The sequence below is a fragment of the Corella eumyota genome, chromosome 4 (genome assembly GCF_963082875.1).
Source record: "Corella eumyota chromosome 4, kaCorEumy4.1, whole genome shotgun sequence".
NCBI classification, from domain to species: Eukaryota; Metazoa; Chordata; class Ascidiacea; order Phlebobranchia; family Corellidae; genus Corella; species Corella eumyota.
Window position 1 is genome coordinate 15,672,669 of NC_137493.1, and position 20,871 is coordinate 15,693,539.

Below are 20,871 nucleotides of genomic sequence, written 5' to 3' on the forward strand. Positions count from 1 at the left end.
GATTTCGTTACTTGAATTTATGTAAATACATTTTTATTTTTTGTTGTAATATTATAACGTTGTTAAACTATTGCTGCTACCACAATATTTCTTCAAACTTATCTGTTCGAAAGAGTTCCTTATATCTCTCTTCAATTTTAATTTTAAAATCTTATGTGAATTGTATATAGTTGGTTTAGACCACTGTGAACTTTGTATATATATTATTTTTAAACTTTATCAACGCCAGTAATTTTTTTTTAAGTATATTTGTATCCAGCCTGTCTTGCATTACCTTGCTTACTATAGCCTGTAAACCAACACTTTGTACATATGAATTATTTAAACGTTTTTTTTTATGTAGTGCTTTTTTTACAGCTGTCATATATATATTTGTACATATTTATTTAAATGCGGGCAAGAACAGTATCACTACCATATTGGAAAAGTGCAATATGTACATAATATTTTTTGTAAATACTTTCTTTTTTTGAACTAATCTTGTAAATAAACACAAATAATGAAAATTTGTTGGTGTGCTTTTTTTAAACATTCTCTATATAAGAAGAGGCTTAAAAAACATTTTTAAGTCTTTTTTACATTTATTTGTCCTTGGTGTAGAAAGGTTAACTTTATGACTAAAACATAGAGTAACATTAGTTAGTTCGACCCAGTCTCGAGTTGCCTTTAGCAGTTTGGGATATTAATAGATTATAATTGCCTGGTATTTAATCTGCTAATTAAGTGCTGGCCCAGCAGGAGTTCATAACGTTTATAGCCCCTTACTTAAAAGCGCTACAGCATAAGAGCAGTGGAGATCAAACCCAGGACCTCATGTAGTAAAGCCAAGTGTTCTAACCACTATACCACGCTTCTGGTATCCAAAGTATATATGATTGCTAACGCAAAGAAACTAAAATGAAAATGTAGAAGATTTTTTGTGTGTTTTTCATTGGGTTTTTAGCATTTATAAATCTGTTTCTTCACAATCCCATTCCATAAAATTACTTCCATCTTCTATGGATAAATTACATGGAATTACATATTCAACAGGTTTTCGTTTCTCCAAGTTCGATTCGACCCATTTACTAGTAATAAACTGACGCGGGGTTAACTCTTTAGGCCGCACAATGCTCCCGTAGTTAGCTACCGTGCTGTCATTTGAAGACATCGTAGCGTAGCCGTCTTCTAAGTCTGCGTCGCATAAGTTTGTAATTGTTTCGTCGCTAGATGATGCACCGGCGCTGCTACCACGTGTTAAGGTTTTCTGTGAGTTCGCGTCGCTCTCAGAAGACCTCTCGTCGTCGCTATGCCAACCGGCATCCCAGTGGAATCTCATCTCTTTCTTCCAGTCATTGAAGCTAGTTTGAGCTTCTTCTTCAGCGTTAATCACCTCCGTGCAGACCTCGTTGTATTTCGTCCGAATCTTCATCATTTCAGAGAGCATGGTTTGTTTAATTTCTTCTTGCTGCTCGAGAAGGGACCTTAGAAAAAAATCTGAAGCGTTCGGCATTAAACTAGGGTTAGGTGACAAAGATTCAGAGTCACTGTTAGTTGAATGTGAGGTAACGAACCTAGGAGAGATCGACACATTTTGATTGGAAGTTGTAGGTTTAGTGTTTATATTTACACTTGGTTTACGTTCTAAAGCCACTTGAGCGTATTTAGCATAATTTTTAACTGGTGTGCTAGATAGGAAAATGTCGTCTGCCTCCATAACAGCTTCGTTAATTCTCCCATTTTGAGTATCGTTGATTTGAGTAACAAAGTCATTTTGACTGCTCCCTAGCGACGTCTTGCGGAGGTTAAATTTAACCTCTTTTATTTCGACCGGACTGTGTAAAACCTTATTGACTTGATTGTTGCCTATATTTTTACCTGTATCAGTATTCAGAGCACATGAAACATTTTGAGTTTTAATTAATAAAGGTTTGTCATTTGAATTCTGATGCACTTCAAGTTTAGGATCCAAAGTTCTTACATGCGATTTTATGCTGGCAACTTTGTCCTCTTTCAAATTGTTATTAGACGGCCAAATATTCTCATAAAACGGTATTGAAGGTAAGATGGCTTTAGTTTTATCGAAGTTACCGTCAATTTCTTTGTTGTATTGAGCAACTCTGGTATCTATTAACTTCTTAAATTTACTTAAAGATGTCGTCGCTGAGTTAGTACCAGGCAGTTGGACTTCTTTCCATTGCCGAAACTTTTTGAATTTTTCGGATTCAGATTTTCTGACGTCATGAAGTGTCGTACGACTGCCAGCTAGTGGCAATTGGTCATTTGAAGTTGAAATATTTGTTTTGTTGCTTAATTGCTCAATGCTTGTCACCTAAAAAAAACAAAAAGTCACATAAATAACGATAAAATATATTTGTTAAAAATTAAACTTTACAGCCCAAATAAAGATTAACGTTAAAGATGCTTTCACTTAGAAGCAGTGGGAATCAAACCTAGGGTATCGTGATGTGATGCCCAGTGACGTAAGCACCCAAACGCATTGCCAATATTTTTAAATAAAGGTGTATTTAGAACCTAAATTAAGTTATATTTACATATAATCTTTTGCAATCGCTACCTTTGGTTTGCTGTCTTGAAATAGTAACTGATTTGTAGATTTATCGCGCAATTTTTCCAACCGATGTAATCTAGTTTTCATGCGATATAAAAGCCTGTCAGTTCGAGCACTTCTGCTTCTAAGAATAATATTTGTAAATGTTAAATATCTACTATTTGAAGCCTTAGTATACCATTGCTAAAATAACTTTAATTAATTTAAAGTTTAATGTTTTTTACATGTTTACCTAAATAGCCGTTTTCCATGCTCTTGACCTGAAGATTCTAGAAACAAAAATACCATTTAAAAAATAAAACTTAACACATTAGATTAATATATCCTAATATTATCATAAAATATTTTAAACTTACCATTTCTGCTTTTGTATTTATTGTTCAGTTTCATTGGACTCATGCTGAACGAAGACGACAAATCTGAGTCGCTATAGCAACGTCTGTGTTGAGGTGGATACTCCTTGTCAAAAGTCACGTGACGTTTGGGATAAGTCACGTGACTATTTTCAATGTCTCTGGCCTTTTTAGCGATCGCATTTGTAGGCTGCTTGCTACAGCTTCAAAACAAAAAAACGTTAAAAGAATAGGACATTATATATTAATGTTATATATACTTATCAACATCATTGACTTGTATATACCTTTTAATTTTGTTTATCTCGTTTAAATTTTCTGACATTCTTGTTTCATTTTTATTTTCCTGATCCATATTTAATTTAGTTCGGTTTGGAGAGATTTTAAGGGGCTTTCCCGATATGCTAGCCTGACGTAAGCACTGGGCCATATGACGTACAGGCGATGACGTGGCAAGGTAAGAGTGCTTACGCGATATTAAGTCAGGTACCTAAAAAGAGACAAGTTATAACTACAACAAAATACACTAATTAAGAATAAGAATGGTGTGTTTAATTGCTTATTTAATTGCTACATTACCTTATCTGAGGCTACCCCTGTAAGAATAAAAGATCTTCCAAACGAAACATCTTCGCAAGATGCTGATACTTTAGTGCCATTTTTAGTATTGTTTGACGACTCTAAAATATACAAATAAACGTATATTATTTGACTTTAACAGCTATGTACGTTGTTGGTTTATTGAAAGTCAATATTATAATCTACCACTGCTTAAAGTTTTATTCAAAGAGTTGTCATTGCTTTGTGTTATTAAATCTTTTGCTTCAGATTTTGAAAAAGATCTGCAATTAAAACATTAAAAATATTTAATTTTTAAAGATACAATTTTTAAGGTTAGGTTAATTAAAGGTATTTTAAGATGTGTCGTTACCTATTTCCATCTGTATGAACCATAGCCTTGATTATAGATTTAGTACCACAATGTAACTCTCTGTTAGTGGGTTCAGCATCTAATAATAAAATATCCAAATCTTTGTGTGAGTTTTTTTTACTCTTTGAGTCAGTCAACTTTTCTGCCGTCCCTACAAATACAAATTTGCATGATTAAATAACCGAAATAAAAAATAATAGCTTTTTCAATGAGATTTGTTATAAAATTTTTTGGTTTAAAGTCTTACTCTTTGAGATATCACTATTCTTGACTTCCTTTTTTGGCATCTGTGATTCGTAATTTCCAACAAAAGACGACTCTTTGTAAACTTGTTTTGGTTTGGTTTCTAAACTCGTTGGATTAAGTTCATCATTTGATTGACTAAGTCTATATCTTGATGTAGAAGCGTATTGGTATGACCCTGCATCCCATTGAGGAATGCCATTTTCAACAGGGATTTCTTCCCTAAAAAAACAAAAGTTTATACAAGTAAAACAGGGGTTAATACTTACATTGCTTGTTGTTTACAATTTCACACTAACCTTGTATTAATGTGCACTAGTACTTTCTTTTGCTCAACTTTCGTTCTTGGATATTTCTCATAGACATTTATGACACGACCCGTACTCTTATCGACAAATGTCTTGTCGTTGTTTTTATCTGAAAGAGTTTTGCTTTTATTATAATAATCGTTCTGGTTGGTTGATATTTGCTTTTTCTTTTTTCGGAATGGTTTTCTTAACAGAGTCATAGACATTGAACGTCTAATTGGTTTCATTTCTTCTGAATTAGTTTTATTAGTAAGTAGATCTTCCAAAGAAACATGCTTTTGGTGTTTTGAATGTTTTTGTTTACCGTCTATGTTGAGTTTAACCTGCCTTGGTGGTTTAGTCGGTATATTTTTAGTAGTTCTAAGAGAGTTAGAAGATACCTTTGATGATGATAAAGTACTATGCTTATTTTCAATATTTGGGTGAATGTTATTTGATGCATTTTCAGTGAATGTTACGTTAGAGTTTTTTCTGCGCAGTGTCGTATTCGTATTTCCCGATTTCATACGGTCTAAGAAATCCAATGATGCAGATCTTTTAGCTAACGGAATGCCTTGATGTTGTTCATCATTACATTGTATTTGATCATTAAATTGGTTGTTTATTTTTGAGTTACTGCTTGTTAGATCGAAATCCAGACCTTCATAAACAATAATACTGTCATCAACTAACATACTTTTATATTTTCGATCTCTGTCTTGTCTTAAAATTGATTTACCAAGAACGCCAGCATCGGATTTATGCCGAAGTAAGGTCGAGTTTTGTAGGTCTTCATTTTTTCTTTTTTTCTGAAATGTAAACATTGATTTCCACCAAGACTTTTTTCGAGTTAATTTTTCTTGTTTTTTATTTGTTTTTTCTTTCCCATCACATTTGTTTGCCTCAAAGTCCATGTCATTATTTTGGTTAGAAAATTTTCGGTTAAAATTGTCTAACGAATGTCTTAAGTTTGGATCAACTCTTTCCTTCAGTTCAAGTTTAGTATTTTGTACACCAGTTAAAAATCCATAGTCTCCGTCTTTTGTTGAATAAAACGCCATCTTTGTTTTGTTTTAAACTATCTTATAAATCTAATTACTTGTCCAAAATTTGTGCTAAAATTTAAATATATGATAATTTGGTAAAAACAATCAGAAGCAGATGCTGCAAAAGCCCGGTAATAAAAGTAGTTGTGTTTGTGTCAATTGGGGACTAATAGCGAACATAAAGCACTAATCCAAGTGCCTGAGAGAATCAACTGAGCATGCTTCAGCTATCGATTTTTATCTCCTAACTTTAAGGGAAAATTTAATCTATTATTTAACCCGCCAAAATCGGCGAAACATTTTTAAAACATGTAAGGCTATACATATAGCTTTTTTTTCGTTAATGTATATTCTATAAGCGACTGGTAACTACCACTAAATCTTAAATAAACCCTTTGTCTTTCCATTTTTTGCAAGGTATATTTTTGCTGCTCTTTTAACCTTATTTGCACAATACACAATTCCTTACAACTTCTAATCGTTCCGAACAACTGATATTATTGCGTTTAACAATACTGTAGTACCCTTCTTCCTGAGTGCCCTTGTTTTTGAGGAATTTATTGTTTCAATGATCACTTTAAGAACAGTTCATGCCCAATAACCGAATAGAAGTAATTACCGAAAATTTGTTAACATTATGTACTTAAAATGACATGTTTAGCATAGTTCGTTAATTTTTAAACGTTATAATTTTGATTGCTTAATTTACCAAATGCTGTCATTTTTTTCTTCAAAACGCCCACTACTTAGTCTATATTATTTAAAATATGTATTTTGAAATTTTAGGCTTGGTTATTTTTTAAAAGAACATGTTTTCGAAATACAAGTAAATTTATAATCCTTATCCAACAACAATATAAATTTAACGTTTATAATCGACATACTATTTAGCGGGGACAACTTAAAACGAGCGCCCTCTACGTAAATACTAGCAACCATTTTAAACGTAGTGTTTGTTGTTATGGAAACTAAGCACAGAGCGAAGCTGTTTTGAAAAAGAAATTTTGTGAAATTGCTGCCAAGGTCTTAAACAAAAGACTTTAGCAGTGTTTTTACTGTAAAATATTCGTAACCATTAGCTGCAATAAGATACTTGAATTTTTGTATAGCATTGGTAAATACAAAAACGTCAAACGCGTTTACTTTTCAGCCTTTAACAAATTTTAATTTAATTTTAACGGTTTGGCGATGTAGTTAAGTTAGCTAGCGACTAAGGCTATTATTGTAGATCATAAATTTATTTATTATTCTTATTATAGGGATTTAAATTTAGGTTTAACATAAAAAACGAATAAAAATGGACGAAATTCCACAATTAGACCTTCTTTCAACAATTGGTTTTAATGGAAATGTGAATTGTGGTCTCATTATTCACCCAGACACGTAAGATATAACTTTACTATAAATACAAGCTAAACAGTTATTATTTATCATGAAATCTTGTATATTAACTATTTATTACCTGTATATATATATACCGGCAGCGTGGTGTAGTGGTCAGAACACTTGCTACACCACACATGACGTCGTGGGCTTAATCCCCACTGATCTCATGCTGTAGCGCCCTTGAGTAAGGCGATATAAACAGTACGAACTCCTGCTGAGCCAGCACTTAATCAGCAGCATAATTATCGGGCTATTATAATCTATAATATCCCAAACTGCTACAGGCAACTCGAGACTGGGTCGGAGTAACCGATGTTACTCTATGTTTAAGTCGCGCATTCGACTTTCCCACATCGAGAATAAATATAAATCAAAAAAAAAAAATAAAATATTGCATTTTTAGTGCCGCAAAGGTTTTTTTTTTTTGAATTTTAATATAAGCATAAAAATGAACTAGCCAATTTTTAAATTAATAAAGTAGCCTTACAGTAGGATTTTTACATAAACACTTTAACAAAAAAACCTGTAAATTTCAAATCTTAATATATATACTTTGTTAATTAACAGTGAGCATATGATATACCCACTGGGTAGCACAGTTATCATAAGGAACCTGAACACAAACCGACAAGAATTTTTAACCGGGCATACTAACAATGTTTCTTGTCTCACTGTTTCAAAAAGTGGAAAATATCTGGCATCGGGACAAGTAGGGACCTTGATATTTTTCTACATTATATTTTTTGCTTTTTTAAGCATTTTAAAACAAAAAACATAGCAATTTTTTAATGTTAAATGCTAAAAAAATTCACAAAGTGAATTGCTTTTTGGCCGACCCTTAAATTTATTAAAAACTAACCCCTATTTTTTTAATTAGGTTACACACATGGGTTTTAAAGCTGATATAATAGTCTGGGATTACGAAAGGCGGTGTCTTTTATACCGACTTACTTTGCACAAAGTAAAGGTGGAGGCTTTGGCTTTTTCCCCCAATGAACTTTATTTAGTTTCGCTGGGAGGCCAGGACGATGGCTCGGTTGTTGTGTGGAATTTAGATACAGCGCAAGCGGTAATCAATATTTTAAAGAATTTAAAGTTTTAATATTTTTTGATGACAAATTGCCAGTGCAGGAGTATGTTAAGCTTTATATAACTAAATTATTAAAAAATTATACCGAATTTTAATGCATTTCTCTCAAAATACTGAAATTGCGTTATTAATATTTAATGTTTTACAATAACCCTATTTTAAAAAACTAATTTTTCTTAGTTAAAAATAATTTTATTAGCAGTTTTTAGCAAAATTGCAATTTTTAATATTTAATTTAATTAGAAATTTTAACTAACCTTTCTTAAATCCTAAATTTCCACCAATAAAGGTTTGTGGTTCTCCTGCTGCTGTGAAATCTGCTGGTACAACTTTCACAGTTAAATATGCGAGCAACAGTGATAACATATTTGTGACGGCTGGTGATGGAACACTTCGAGTATGGGAGCTCGATCTTCCTAATAGAAAGATTAGACCGTTAGAATGTAACATGGGACAATTAAAACGAATTGTTAAGTGTGTCGAGGTTAGTTAACATCAAAACTGTTCGAAGTTAAAGATTTAAAAAAACTTATAATGACATAACACCCATGCATGTTCAATTTATAGGCCTACAAAATATATAAAAATGCCTTATGTGGTGCATGGGTAAATTATTGCAGGAAAATATTAGTACTGTGACAATTAAAATCCCAACTGTAGGGTAGGCTATCATTCCTATAATTAAACGAGCTAAAATTCGAATATTTAAATGTCAAACAGGTTGATGAAAATGATCAATATTTCTACTGCGGAACTACAAGTGGAGATATCTTGAAGATTAACATGAAAACCAAGTTAGTTGCCAACTATGGACCAGCTAAGGGAAAGTTTAGTCAAGGAATTGCAGACATGAAAGTAAAAATTTGCTTTGTATATATAATAATATTTATCACATAATTTAAAGTATGTTTAGGAAAAAAGCTGTTTTAACATATTTTAAATAGGTTTAGTGTCTAAAAATTAAATTTAATAAACAAAAAAGTTGTTTTTACGTATTTTAACTACAGAATAATTTAGCCTACAATCCTACTGTTTTTTTTTGCTAGAATTTGCCTTAACTTTTTTTAAATTTTGGTTTAGATTTTAGGCACTGGTGACATTCTTATTGGAGCAGGTGATGGTACGGTTGCACTTGTGCGAGGAAATAATGAGAAATACAACCTTGCAAAACCATCTAAGCAGGTCAAGGGGGCGGTTACCTCTATTGCTTTGAGAGGGGAGGGCCATCAGTTTTATGTGGGCACCAAAATGTCACAAATATTCAGGTACATTTTAAGCAAAAAGTATTTTCTGATAATGTTTAAGTTGTAAAGATTAGGTTTATTTTACAATATGATTAATGTATATTTTACTATAGAATGCTTGTGTGTTTTTTTGTATAAACTAACTGTGTATAAACATAAAATAAAGTTTTTAAGGCAAGAAATTCCGAAAAAAATTTTGGCCTTTTTTAGGATTCTATTGTATTTTACATTTTCCTTTAAAACCTGTTGTTAATTTTAAATTTACATTAACAGTTAAATTTAATTTTCATTTTTTTGGCAATATAACTAACTTAAAACAAAGATTTTAAATAAAGACAATTTTTTATAAAGTTTTTTTCATTTATTTTGCTTTAATTTTAGATTTGCGTTTACTGACTTTGAGCACCAACTGATTATGTCTGCTCATTATCAACCAGTCCTCGATGTTGCTTTTCCTGCTGGTTGTTCTGAGTTATTTGCCACCTGTTCTGGAAGTGATATTAGAGTGTGGCATACTTGTACTTCCAGGGAATTGTTAAGGATTACTATTCCAAACATGAAGTGTCATGCTATTGAGTTTATGCAGGTAATCTTTAAGTATTTTATGTAATGTGTTATGTAATTTCGACTAGTTTACTTGTTGGCTTGGTGTAGTGGTCAAAACAATTGGCTTTGCGACGTAAGGTCCTGGGTTCGATCCCCACTGCTCTTATGCTGTTACACCTTTAAGTAAGGCGCTATAAACAGTATTAACTCCTGCTGAGCCAACACTTAATTAGCAGTTTAACTTTCAGGCAATTATAATCCATAATAATCTCAAACTATTAAAGGCAACTTGAGACTAAGTCGGGGTAATGGATGTTACTATATGTTTTAGGCTGAGAAGTTATTCTTTCCACATTGTTAATAAACAAATATAATGTTCCTTTTTATTTTACTTATTGAAACAACAAAAATTTTTGCTTTTTAGGATGGCAAAAGTCTGATTACTGCATGGGATGATGGTAAGATCCGGGCGTTTCTTCCAGAAACTGGGAAACTATATTATGTTATCAACAACGCTCATAACTCTGGTGTGACTGCTATTGCTATGACAACCGACTGCAACAGAATTATCTCGGGCGGTGGTGAGGGTCAGGTAAAATATATTTTCTTGATTTTCTTTATCTTTTTTAACTAATCTAACCTTGCAATAATCTATCATTGGCTAGATTGCCTCTAACCCTTGCTCGCTTTTGTAAGTGTTTTTTAAGTATAATTTTCTAATCTGTTTAGGTTCGTGTTTGGGATATTACCACGAATCCATTGACCCAGACTTTAAAGGAGGCCATGAAAGAACACAAATCAACTGTCACTTGCATTAAAGTAAATACATATCTTTATATATTAACTTTAAGGTAGATAAATTTTAGTATTCTATTTAAACCCCTTTCAACTAAGATGCCAGCCTTTACCTTTAAATGGCCATGCAGCCAATAAGAATGCAAAGGATTAAACAACTACAATTTTGGCCTTTTGTGCAACTAATATTTCACGTTTTATTGACTTTGATTGACAGGTTGGCAAAAATAACTTGGAATGTGTGACTGCCTCTTCTGATGGAACTTGTATTATTTGGGATTTCAAGAGGTTTGTTCGTAAGCAAATGGTTCTCTCTAACACCTTGTTCCAGTGTGTATGTTATCATCCAGAGAGCTTTCAGGTGAATAGTAGAATAAAGAAATAAAAAAATGATAACTAGTGTCTCAAAATGTTGTTATATTCATAAAGGTATTATTGTAACATACTGGAATGGGGTAAAATTTTAATTTGGAGCAGTTTATTTTTTCTGCCTAACAAGGGCAATTAGATAACTTTTAAAACCAATTTTTATCATTTTTACTACATTTATCTTAAGATTATTACTTCTGGCACTGACCGCAAGGTGGCGTACTGGGACACTTTCGACGGATCGCAAATCCGCGAGGTGGAAGCCTCAAAATCGGGTTCCATCAATGGAATGGACATCTCGCCAGGTGGAAAACAACTTGTGACTGGAGGCGACGATAAACTTGTCAAGGTAAGATTTTATATAGACCAGCAGCAGCAGGGTGTAGTGGTTAGAACACTTGACTTCACTACACGAGGTCCTGGGTTTAATCCTCACTAATCTTATGCTGTAGCGCCCTTAAGTAAGGCACTATAAACAGTATAAACTTCTGCTGAGCCAACACTTAATCAGCAGTTTAAATATCAAGCAAATACGATTTATAATATCCCACCAAAGGCGACTTGAGGCTGGGTCGGGGTAACTAATGTTACTCTATGTTTTAATTGTAAAGTCGACCTTCCCACATCGACGATAAAAATAAAAAATAAAAATTTTCTGTGAAAATATGACAAAATAATATACCAAAAATTTCTTGGTAAAAAATCGCCCTTTTTTAGGTATGGGACTATAATGATGGAGCTGTTATTGCCCTTGGTACTGGCCACAGTGGTAGCATTAAGAGATTGAAAATGTGCCCTAACCTTGAATATGTAATTAGTGTAAGCAGTGATGGTGCTATCCTTATCTGGAGATATCCATGCTAAAAAATATATTCTATATTCACTGAGTTTTATGTTTTGTAAATTTTCAATAAATATTTTTTTGTAAAGTTTTGGGTGATAGTTTTTACGCGAATTTTACGTGCGCGTTTGCGAAAAATTATTTTGGTTTTACTGTTCACTTATTAACGTTTTTATTACTTTGTGTACTCTTTCTTGTATAGTATTTTATGCTGTTTCTAAATACAACTATTTTAAGTAACGTTGCTATTTCACATAAGATTTTACAAAAGTAATATTAGGTTAAATTGGGCAGGTAAAATACATTACTGTAAGAAAAAAATTTTAGTTTTGTAGTATAACTATTGCCTTATTTAAAATGTTAAATTTATTTGGTATAAAAAATACGTTATATATTATTGTACATCATTGCATTATGATTTAGTATAGACTGATAATGGCTGTGAAAATAACAGTACTAGTAAAAACATATTATCAAACCTCCGGTTGTAGTGCGCAATATTTTAATTTGCGACCATATTACGAACAGCACTTTTATTCATGTGCGCACTCTAAAATAAAGCTTTATGCGCTGTTTAAAAATATATCCCTAACTAAGGACGGCAAGATTTTGCATTAAAGTTGTCCGATGTAGTAGTGATTGACAAAACAATGCAAACATTTTAGCTTAAAAAATAATTTAAAAATCTCAGGTTGTGGTGTGCAATAGTTCAAAAGTTGCGACCATATTACAATTTCAAGTTACTATTTAAATATGCATTTAGATAAAAAAAAGCACTTATACAATTAAGTCATTTACTAACCTTAAATCATGTAGATTGTCCACTATCTTTTGATTTACATTTGGCAGTCTTGTTTTTTACTTTTTAAACTAAACTCTTTCTTTACAATATTTAAAAATACTTTTTTACTGACTTCTTTAACCAAGCATACCAATGATTAACCTAGCTTAACAAATGCAAGAAAAAAACGTTTTTAAAATCCACACTTAAAGCAAAAAGCAAAAATTTTTGAAGCGCTAGCTTCTCTTCTATAAGAAACAATATTGCGCAACAGGCAAAAATCAAAATAAAAAATTGTAATTCTACAAAACATGTATTTGTTTTTCATTAAAAATAATTAAACGTAACTTTACATAACAATTAGTTTTAATAATTTTAAAATTGAATTTTTATTACAAAGTGCAGAAATCATAGCAAGAAGAATGGCAAAATTTACAAAAACATCTTTCAATTCTCATTGTACTTAATTTTTAATGTATTAAACAAGCTTAAGCATGAATTTTAAACCCTTAAAATGCATTGAAATATTGCTTACACTTTGTATATAGCCCTAGGGCCTAACTAACAAAACTCAGATATAAAACCTGATACGTTTGTACTTATGAGGTAACAGGCCATGATTATAAATAACAATCAGTTTAATATGGCCCTCTTTTTGGCCTATGTTTTTTTTGTTTATACCTTTATTCTCAGTGTGGGAAAGTCGAATGCGCGACTTAAACATAGAGTAACATAAGTTACCCCGACCCAGTCTCGATTTGCATGTGGCAGTTTGGGATATTATGGATTATAATTGCCCGATAATTATGCTGCTGATTAAGTGCTGGCTCAGCAGGAGTTAATACCGTTTATAGCGCATTATTCGCCGCCACAGCCTCCCGAATCAGTGGTGATCGAACATACGACATCATGTGTGGTGTAGCAAGTGTTCATACCACCAGACCACGCTGCCGGTTGATGTTTATGTCTGTTAGTTTTTTTATGAGTTTTAGGCCTGCTGCTGAGATGAGGTTTAGTAGGTGGTTTATTTACATTACCAGGTAAATGTCTGTATTTATTGGGGTCGTGTTTATGGTAGTTATCATTATTAGAATACGATGTTTCGCTTAATGTGTGAGGCCTGGTCCTGCTGGATGGCCGTTGGTGACTTCGGCGAGTTTTACGTTTTGATTTTCGTGATTTTTCGTTCTTGTTTCTTTAAAAAGACATAAAGTTGTGATAAACAATAATTTACAAAGACTGTAGCTTTAGAAAAAGGGGTTTTAGTAATGAATTTTACATTTATAGTATAAATTCCCGCCATTTTTAGCAACAGAAGTTATAACTGGCGCCTATAAATATGATCTAAAATATAAGATGTATAAACCTTTAACTAAACTTACCTCATTAAGAAAAATCGAAATATCAGCATGAATATAACAACTAGAACTATCACACCACATATTGCAATAGCTGCGATCGCCCCAGAAGACAAACCAGTCGCTTTTTTATCTCCTTTGGATTTGTCGGAAGGATTTGGAACATATATAACGCGGGGTGGGGAAAGAGACGGTCCTAAAATTAAGAAAGGAGGTTTAGATTTTATGTATTTGATTTAAGTGTATTTACAAGTGGTCAGAACAATTGGCTACATTACGAAAGGTCCTTGGTTCGATCTCCACTACTTTCATGTTGTAGCGCCCTTGAGTAAGGCGCTATAAACGCTATAAATACCTGCTAAGCCAACAACTATTACCACATTAATTTTTAGCAATTATTATGTATCATATTCCAAACTGCCAAAGGCAACTTAATACTGGGTTGGGGTAACTTATGGGACTTTATGTTTTGGTCAAGAATTCGACCTTATAATATCAAGGATAAATAATTATTAAAAAAACTTACTGTTAAGCGTTGGACGGGGCCGAAATCGGTTTGCTGGATTAGTTTTCTTAGGTCTGAAAGTAAAAATAAATACTGATTTAATTGCTAAAAACCTTAAATTTATTGCTTTACAATTTGGTCATGTTATTTTAGTTAAAAAGCAAAGGTTTCAAAAGTATTCTAAAACTTGAAGTAAGCTATTAATTTGGTATTTTTACCTTGTTGTCGTGGGCTTATAGTTGTTAAGATTATTAACAAAATTATTGTTGTTGTTAATCTGATTGTTCTTAACATTCTGATCTTGTTCGTTGTTATTTTTTTGGCGGTTGATCGCGTCAATCTCGGCGTTATTGTTGACGTCAATCTCGCTGGGGTCACGTGTCGACAAGGTCGTCGTCGTCTGAGGGGGTAAGGTCACCCTCACAGGGGAAGCACCACGAGCTACGGTTGAGTAACTTCGCCATGCGCCGCCACTGTCTCGAACTAAAACAAAAAGAAAAATTATGAACCTGCATTTTTTTATAAGTTTCAATGAAGTTACCCCTTTATAAAAACTCTTTTGACCCAAACACCCATGTTTTATATCCCTTAACGATCCCTAAATGCTGTAGCGCCCTTGAGTAATGCACCACTAACGGAGAAACTCCTGTTGAGCCAGCACTTAATTAGTAGCTCAATTATCAGACAATTATAGTGTATAATATTCTAAGATAGGTCGTGAAGTCGACCTTCTTACATCGAGGATATACAAATATATATAACTTACTAAATGTCTGTTATAATAAAGAAAAGGGTGTTGGAAACACTACAATAAAAACGGATGAAGCCAGTTTTTATTGGTCGCACAAGGCTAGTTTATGTTGGCCTACTTTATTTCTAATGCTAACCTCTTTCTGAAGGTAGTTCCACTGTTGTTGTATATTGAAGTTTAAACCCTTTGTAAATTTGAAATAAACCGACTGCATTAGATTCTAGTTCAATGCGAAGACGTCGTCCTAAAATATAGAGAAATATTTTAAGCCTATACAATGTTGTTTAATATAAATATACGGTTGATATAATCTATCTTAAACAGATTAAAATTTTCCAATTTTGTATATTAGATTGTGAAGAACTTAATAACCAGTATTTTATTATTAATCTTTATAAAAACCCTTTGTAATAGCAAAACGGCCACCAACAGGGCTCGAACTTAATAACTAAGGCATAAGAAAACCTACCTGTAGTAATAAGAGAATTGAATGGAAATGTGTTCCCACAGTAAGGTCCATCTTGCAATGAAGTAAATAAGTCCACGAACCTTAAATATTGTCTCGAACAAGAAGTTGACCCGATCAAGTAAAAAGCAAGAAATCGAATTTTAACACGGTATCCACTAGGGGCTTCGATTCTAAGTATAATAACAATATTACAAGTTTTTCAAATTAATTTTCTTTATGTAAGAAGGCCAACTGTACAGTCTAAGCATGGGGTAGGCTGGCACACTTAAGATAGTTACTTGATACCTTTGCCAACTTGTTTAATTTATTACAACTATGGCGCTCACTGAAGTCCTGGGTTTGATCCTCACTGCTCTCATACTGTAGTGCCCTTAAGCAAAGTGATATAAACGGTATTAACACCTGCTGAGCTAACTGTTAATTAACAGTTTATGCTTAGTGAGCAATTATAATTTATAACATCCCGAACTGCCAAAGCCAACTCGAGACTGGGACGGGGTAACTGATGTTATTCCATGTTTAGGTCGTGAAGTCGACCTTTCCACATCGACGATATAGATATAAAAAAAATATATCACTATGTTTATAGGTATTATATAAGCCTGTAAATTGCTTAAACTTACGTCCATATGCATTGAGTTTGTGCATTAAATTTGTTCGGATAATAAGGACTTTCTAAAGTTCTCCATTGTTTTGTAGCTTGAAGTGTAGTTGCCTGACAACCTAATCATAAAATACTTTATTTATATTAGTAAACTAAAAACCATAACTTAGTCACTGTTTTTTATTATAGTAGTATTTGTAGCAGTTAATATTATACTGTTTTATTGTATTTTCATTGATTTACTGTTTTATAAGTACTGTAAAATTCCTAATTTAAAAAAACGTTACTATGGATTTACACTTACTAGTTGATAATGCGTTTAAAAGCTCTACTTTTTGTAGAAAAATATATCCAAAAATAAGAAAAATATGTTTATGTAGCCGTCTATTTAACCTCATATTATACAAATTTGCGTTTTTAAACTAACTTCTATGGCTTTTAAACCATTTAAAATATACACAACTCATCTAAAGCAACTTCTTTTGCAAAAGCTTGGTACTTTAAAGTATGTGTACTCTCCACCTACTTAAAGTATGTGTACTCTCCACCTACGGATTATAACGTGTCTCAAATACTAATCTTAGTAGCAGAAGACTTTGTTATACAAATAATCTCAATCCGAATGCCCTACGGCAATTTATCTGAATTGATAATATTTATAAAAGTCTAAAACATAAAACTAGTCAAGCAACTTTAATATGGCCGATAAAATCTCCTTCATATCTTACATGTGGTTTTTGTATAATAAGTAGGTCAAATTTGCTTTTAAATATATGTTTTTATTACAATATTTTAGGTTATAAATGTTAAATTAATTGCATTTTGCCATTAAACAATTAATTAAATTATAAATTTAATTGCTAAAGTAATAAAACTATATTTAATATTATTGTAAAATAATTAAAACGATTTACTAAGGCTACAAGTTAACGTTACTTAATTACCCTAACTGTTACCATAGGTCAAATTAATTTATTAAACAACTTTAAAATTACGTCATTTTTTGTGACGTCAAACCAATATTAGTGGACAACTTTAAATAATTACGACACGTGGTTTGGTTTGCGTAAATATTGTTTTTAAATCTGAAAGAAATGTAAACGCAAAACCCTTAATAAGATAAGATATTGATACCTTTGTAACCATGCATTTGTTGTCAGGAAGTTAATTAAATTTCTTATTGATTTTCAATATCAAATTTAGCTATTTGCTTTATGTATTGAATGAACTATTACTATTTGAATGGAAATTGAAAACGGAAAGTAAATTAAACTAACTAATTAAAGGGAGGGCAAAGTACTCAACACACAACACCTAAAGTCAACAAACGATTTCAATTTAACAAAAAAAGGGCACACCGCTATTGAAATCCAAACAAAAAGTCTGAATTTATTAACATTTCTATGTTATTATTCAATTGTGTTGTTAGATCACTATAACAATTGAATGTTGAATAAAAGGGCTGTGTTATAAAATGTACTGAAAAAAGGCTACAAAAGTCAGTCGCGGTTCAGCTAGCAGTTTAAACACTTTCTTAAGTCAATATACGATCTTGTTCGCTGTACAAATAACAACCAAGCTTTAAAATCGATACTAGAGTAGTAGAGTTAATAGCTTAGCGAAACTTAGCTTCAAAAAACTACTAAAGTTTGGAATACTTTGAGTTATGAGTCAGGATTTGAAACACTCTGAATTGCATGAGATTTGTGCTGTCGGTGACGAAGATTTGCTGCAAGAAATTTTATCGTTTGGACGAAATGATTTTATTGATTATAAAGACCCTGACTGGGAGGAAAGAGCACCTTTGCATTGGTGCTGTATAAAAGGTTAATAAAGTTATGATGTTAATTTTCAGGCATTTTAAAATTTAAAATCTACTAATGGGGGGTATAGAAATTACCAAGTTATTTGTTTAAATTTTACATCGTGACTGATTTCTATACATGATTTTAAATATACCATGACCACCAAATCCACTTATATAAATACACTCCGCCTCTTCAGTTAGTCTCAAGTTGCTTTTTTCTTTTTAGAAGCTTACAACAGTCTATTTAGCTAATGCCTAATTTTAATATCATTGTAAGCGTAACCTTTTAAAATAGCCATTGTAAAGAGATGAAACGTTTGGGCACTTTTCAGTGCCTCGACCTAGTATAGAGTTACGTTTACTTCATTTTGGTATTGTTGATTGACTGCATTTTTCAATGTGTCATTAAACAGTTAATTACTCCCATTTTTGCTATGTTATACTGTTATATTTTTATGTAATTTTTGTATGCTAGGCAAAGGCGAAATGACGAGAAAACTCCTGGATAAAGGCGCACACCCTGGAGTGAGGTCATCTAGTGGATGGACTCCTGCGCACTTCGCCGCCGAGGGAGGGCGCACGCACATCCTCAGGTAAGTAAATGGGGCAAAAACATCAAATTTTGGGGCTTTTTGTTACTATTTTAACCCATTTTTTTGTTGTTTTTTAGGATATTGCACAGTTACAAAGCACCAATGGGTAGAAAGGATTTATTTGGAGATACCCCGCGTAAAATTGCTGAAATATATGCTCATAAAGATACTATCGAGTTTCTAAAAATGTAAGATAAGTTTTATTTAATAACAGATGTGAAGTTTAAACAGCTAGTACTAAAAAAATGCGAAAAATGGCGGATTTCGCAAGGAAAGATGGGGAATAGGTATAAAAATTCCGTCCTCTTCCGCATTTTATAAACCGAGCAGACCAAGCTAATAGAGCTCCAAAGTTTACTGAAACTGGGAATCAAACTTAGAACCAAGGGTTATTAAAATCTGTATTTTTTTGGCAACAGTTTAAACAAAAAACAAATTTTTAAGTAATTTTTAAATAATTAAGAGCCGAACAAGAATATCGTGACCAACGGCGGAAGTCGGAATTAAGCGGAGAAGCGGAACCGTATGACGACGAGGACAGAGAATGGTGCCATAGAAACAATATAACACCAGAGGCGTTCGTCACCGACCTTGAACTAGCAGGTAAAATAAGAACTTCAAAAAAATACAAAAACTCGAAATCTTGAAGAATTTTATTAATGAATTAACCACACCTTTTATCAACAATTTTACATTTTTGGAACAGAAATAGCCAGCACCGTGACGTCACTGAGCATCACAGGGAGTATGACGTCATCGGTAAAGGCGAGACCCAAAGGAAGACACTACCCCAAGCAGGGAGCACGGCGCGCTGGGTCACCTGCAGGCAGTACCCGAGCTTTAACCCCGAAAAGAGGGGTCAGGAAACCCACAAAACAAGGCCCCAAAAAGTCATGACGTATTTATAGAAGTAAAAATGGAAAATTTAGGGGTATTTGATACAAACCAGTTATTTCTTACTATATAAAACTAAAACTTTAACTTTTTTTGGGATAACACTAAAAGGGGGAAGTAAGGGAAGATAGGAGGGTAGGGGTAACTAAAGGGGGGAAAGGAGGGGCCTAGGGAAAAGTATTTTGCAGTCATTTTTAGTTAGCAGCGAAATTTTTCTTTGCTGAAAAACATTTGGGAACGCATTGACTATTTCCGCTGCTAACTGAAAATGACTGCAAAATGCTTTCCTTTTTGCCCCCTTTTTCTTTCCTTTTAGGGCTTCCCTTTCTTCCCTGTCTTCCCTTTATCCACTCCAATTAGTGTTGCCCACTTTTTGCTGGAAAAATAAGTAAGTGATATTGTAACACAATGTACAATGAAAATGGGAACTTAAAAAATCTAAAAAAGAACTTGCAGAAAAAAAGAAAATTGATTTGCTTTCCAACTTATAAAAACTTTATGAAATTGAACATTTTAACCCGTATTCCATACCAACATTATCAATCATTCTTTAGGTATCTCCAGCAGGCTAGCCAACGTATTTCGAAACACAGACAACCCACTCAGTACAGTTTTTATTCCGAATCCATGCGTAAGAGTCTCGAAATTGTAAAGTTGTCTGTTCATGGCATCATTCGTGGTTTCTTCAACGTTATCTAACTGATTACTTGGACTGGGCGGGTGTTTTGATATAAGAATATCAGTAAAACAGTCTAACAGACTTCTAAAATACATTGCCATTTTTAAAGTCCTATTTTTGAATAATTTTTATAACTTGGACCCAGTATAAAGTTTTGCCTTTTTGAATTTTGTATATAATTGACCTGCCAATTTCTTTTTTAGGATGTATTACATATAGTTAACGCCTAACCTAAGGGCGTTCCAATGCCAAATTACATTTATATTTTTATACTTGCCATGTATAGCACTTGTGATATGTAAACCTTATGGTAAGAATATATAAATATATTTTTTTATACATACAATGTTGAAGTGATCGCATCGTTGGTAACAAATGGTTTGTTTTTTGCTGATTGTTGAACGCACGAGGCTCCGGTTTTTGAAGGGAATTCTTTTTCGCAAATTACAGAAAAATCGCCAGCAAGTTGGCCCGATTCGCCTATAAGATCAATATAATATATAAAAATGACTTTAAGTAGAGTTTATTTACAAATTAGAGGTTGTTTTTGGAAGCTACATGCTTTTTTCATTGGGGAAGGGTGTGCTGTTGTGACGTGTTTAAGCGATTTGTAAACGCATAGCCCAAAAGCGAATAGTGTGACATTGGTGCGGCTCGAACCCAAAACCTTTCTGCTAAAGCTATGAATCCATGATTAATGAAACACACTAACAAATAAACTCACTTTCGGTTAGTGACGTAAACAGGG

At 32.8% G+C, this 20,871-nt stretch overlaps 4 protein-coding genes across 4 annotated transcripts; 2 read left to right on the plus strand and 2 right to left on the minus strand.

Annotated features, from left to right (window-relative positions):
• Window positions 1-729: 729 nt before the first annotated feature.
• Window positions 730-5,426, minus strand: LOC145750943 (uncharacterized). The gene is made up of 10 exons (XM_082567014.1): window positions 4,378-5,426; window positions 4,083-4,300; window positions 3,836-3,986; window positions 3,670-3,746; window positions 3,484-3,584; window positions 3,192-3,394; window positions 2,908-3,107; window positions 2,784-2,820; window positions 2,558-2,675; window positions 730-2,311 (listed from the first exon to the last, which is right to left on the minus strand). The coding sequence occupies exons 1-10, from the start codon at window positions 5,424-5,426 to the stop codon at window positions 947-949; spliced, it is 3,519 nt and encodes a 1,172-aa protein (XP_082423140.1). The 3' UTR covers window positions 730-946.
• Window positions 5,427-6,668: 1,242 nt separating this feature from the next.
• Window positions 6,669-12,049, plus strand: LOC145749925 (cilia- and flagella-associated protein 52-like). Its single transcript, XM_082565809.1, has 12 exons — window positions 6,669-6,794; window positions 7,365-7,506; window positions 7,675-7,866; window positions 8,177-8,371; window positions 8,608-8,742; window positions 8,968-9,152; window positions 9,513-9,717; window positions 10,102-10,269; window positions 10,407-10,496; window positions 10,690-10,833; window positions 11,029-11,190; window positions 11,559-12,049. The coding sequence occupies exons 1-12, from the start codon at window positions 6,709-6,711 to the stop codon at window positions 11,703-11,705; spliced, it is 1,851 nt and encodes a 616-aa protein (XP_082421935.1). The 5' UTR covers window positions 6,669-6,708; the 3' UTR covers window positions 11,706-12,049.
• Window positions 12,050-12,873: 824 nt separating this feature from the next.
• LOC145751005 (uncharacterized) lies at window positions 12,874-16,706 on the minus strand. Its single transcript, XM_082567073.1, has 8 exons — window positions 16,455-16,706; window positions 16,170-16,269; window positions 15,547-15,716; window positions 15,214-15,321; window positions 14,545-14,809; window positions 14,348-14,400; window positions 13,846-14,017; window positions 12,874-13,658 (listed from the first exon to the last, which is right to left on the minus strand). Exons 1-8 carry the CDS (start codon window positions 16,546-16,548, stop codon window positions 13,322-13,324), a joined length of 1,299 nt encoding a protein of 432 aa, XP_082423199.1. The 5' UTR covers window positions 16,549-16,706; the 3' UTR covers window positions 12,874-13,321.
• A 977-nt stretch (window positions 16,707-17,683) lies between these two features.
• LOC145750602 (ankyrin repeat domain-containing protein 66-like) lies at window positions 17,684-20,415 on the plus strand. The gene is made up of 6 exons (XM_082566672.1): window positions 17,684-17,976; window positions 18,433-18,550; window positions 18,628-18,738; window positions 19,014-19,153; window positions 19,257-19,481; window positions 19,999-20,415. The coding sequence occupies exons 1-5, from the start codon at window positions 17,817-17,819 to the stop codon at window positions 19,445-19,447; spliced, it is 720 nt and encodes a 239-aa protein (XP_082422798.1). The 5' UTR covers window positions 17,684-17,816; the 3' UTR covers window positions 19,448-19,481; window positions 19,999-20,415.
• Window positions 20,416-20,871: the final 456 nt, after the last annotated feature.

What these genes read in the sequence shown, in the direction of transcription:
- LOC145750602 (XM_082566672.1), top strand. Translation starts at nt 17,817, where the DNA reads ATGAGTCAGGATTTGAAACACTCTGAATTGCATGAGATTTGTGCTGTC. An exon ending in GGGCGCACGCACATCCTCAG is followed by an intron (nt 18,551 to 18,627) that starts GTAAGTAAATGG and finishes GTTGTTTTTTAG; the next exon opens with GATATTGCACAGTTACAAAG. An exon ending in ACTATCGAGTTTCTAAAAAT is followed by an intron (nt 18,739 to 19,013) that starts GTAAGATAAGTT and finishes TAAATAATTAAG; the next exon opens with AGCCGAACAAGAATATCGTG.
- LOC145749925 (XM_082565809.1), top strand. Translation starts at nt 6,709, where the DNA reads ATGGACGAAATTCCACAATTAGACCTTCTTTCAACAATTGGTTTTAAT. An exon ending in GAATTGTTAAGTGTGTCGAG is followed by an intron (nt 8,372 to 8,607) that starts GTTAGTTAACAT and finishes AATGTCAAACAG; the next exon opens with GTTGATGAAAATGATCAATA. An exon ending in AAGGAATTGCAGACATGAAA is followed by an intron (nt 8,743 to 8,967) that starts GTAAAAATTTGC and finishes ATTTTGGTTTAG; the next exon opens with ATTTTAGGCACTGGTGACAT.
- LOC145751005 (XM_082567073.1), bottom strand. Translation starts at nt 16,548, where the DNA reads ATGAGGTTAAATAGACGGCTACATAAACATATTTTTCTTATTTTTGGA. An exon ending in GGAACTACCTTCAGAAAGAG is followed by an intron (nt 14,810 to 15,213) that starts GTTAGCATTAGA and finishes TTTTTGTTTTAG; the next exon opens with TTCGAGACAGTGGCGGCGCA. An exon ending in GCCCCGTCCAACGCTTAACA is followed by an intron (nt 14,018 to 14,347) that starts GTAAGTTTTTTT and finishes TCTTAATTTTAG; the next exon opens with GACCGTCTCTTTCCCCACCC.
- LOC145750943 (XM_082567014.1), bottom strand. Translation starts at nt 5,426, where the DNA reads ATGGCGTTTTATTCAACAAAAGACGGAGACTATGGATTTTTAACTGGT. An exon ending in CTAGTGCACATTAATACAAG is followed by an intron (nt 4,301 to 4,377) that starts GTTAGTGTGAAA and finishes TTGTTTTTTTAG; the next exon opens with GGAAGAAATCCCTGTTGAAA. An exon ending in GAATAAAACTTTAAGCAGTG is followed by an intron (nt 3,585 to 3,669) that starts GTAGATTATAAT and finishes TGTATATTTTAG; the next exon opens with AGTCGTCAAACAATACTAAA.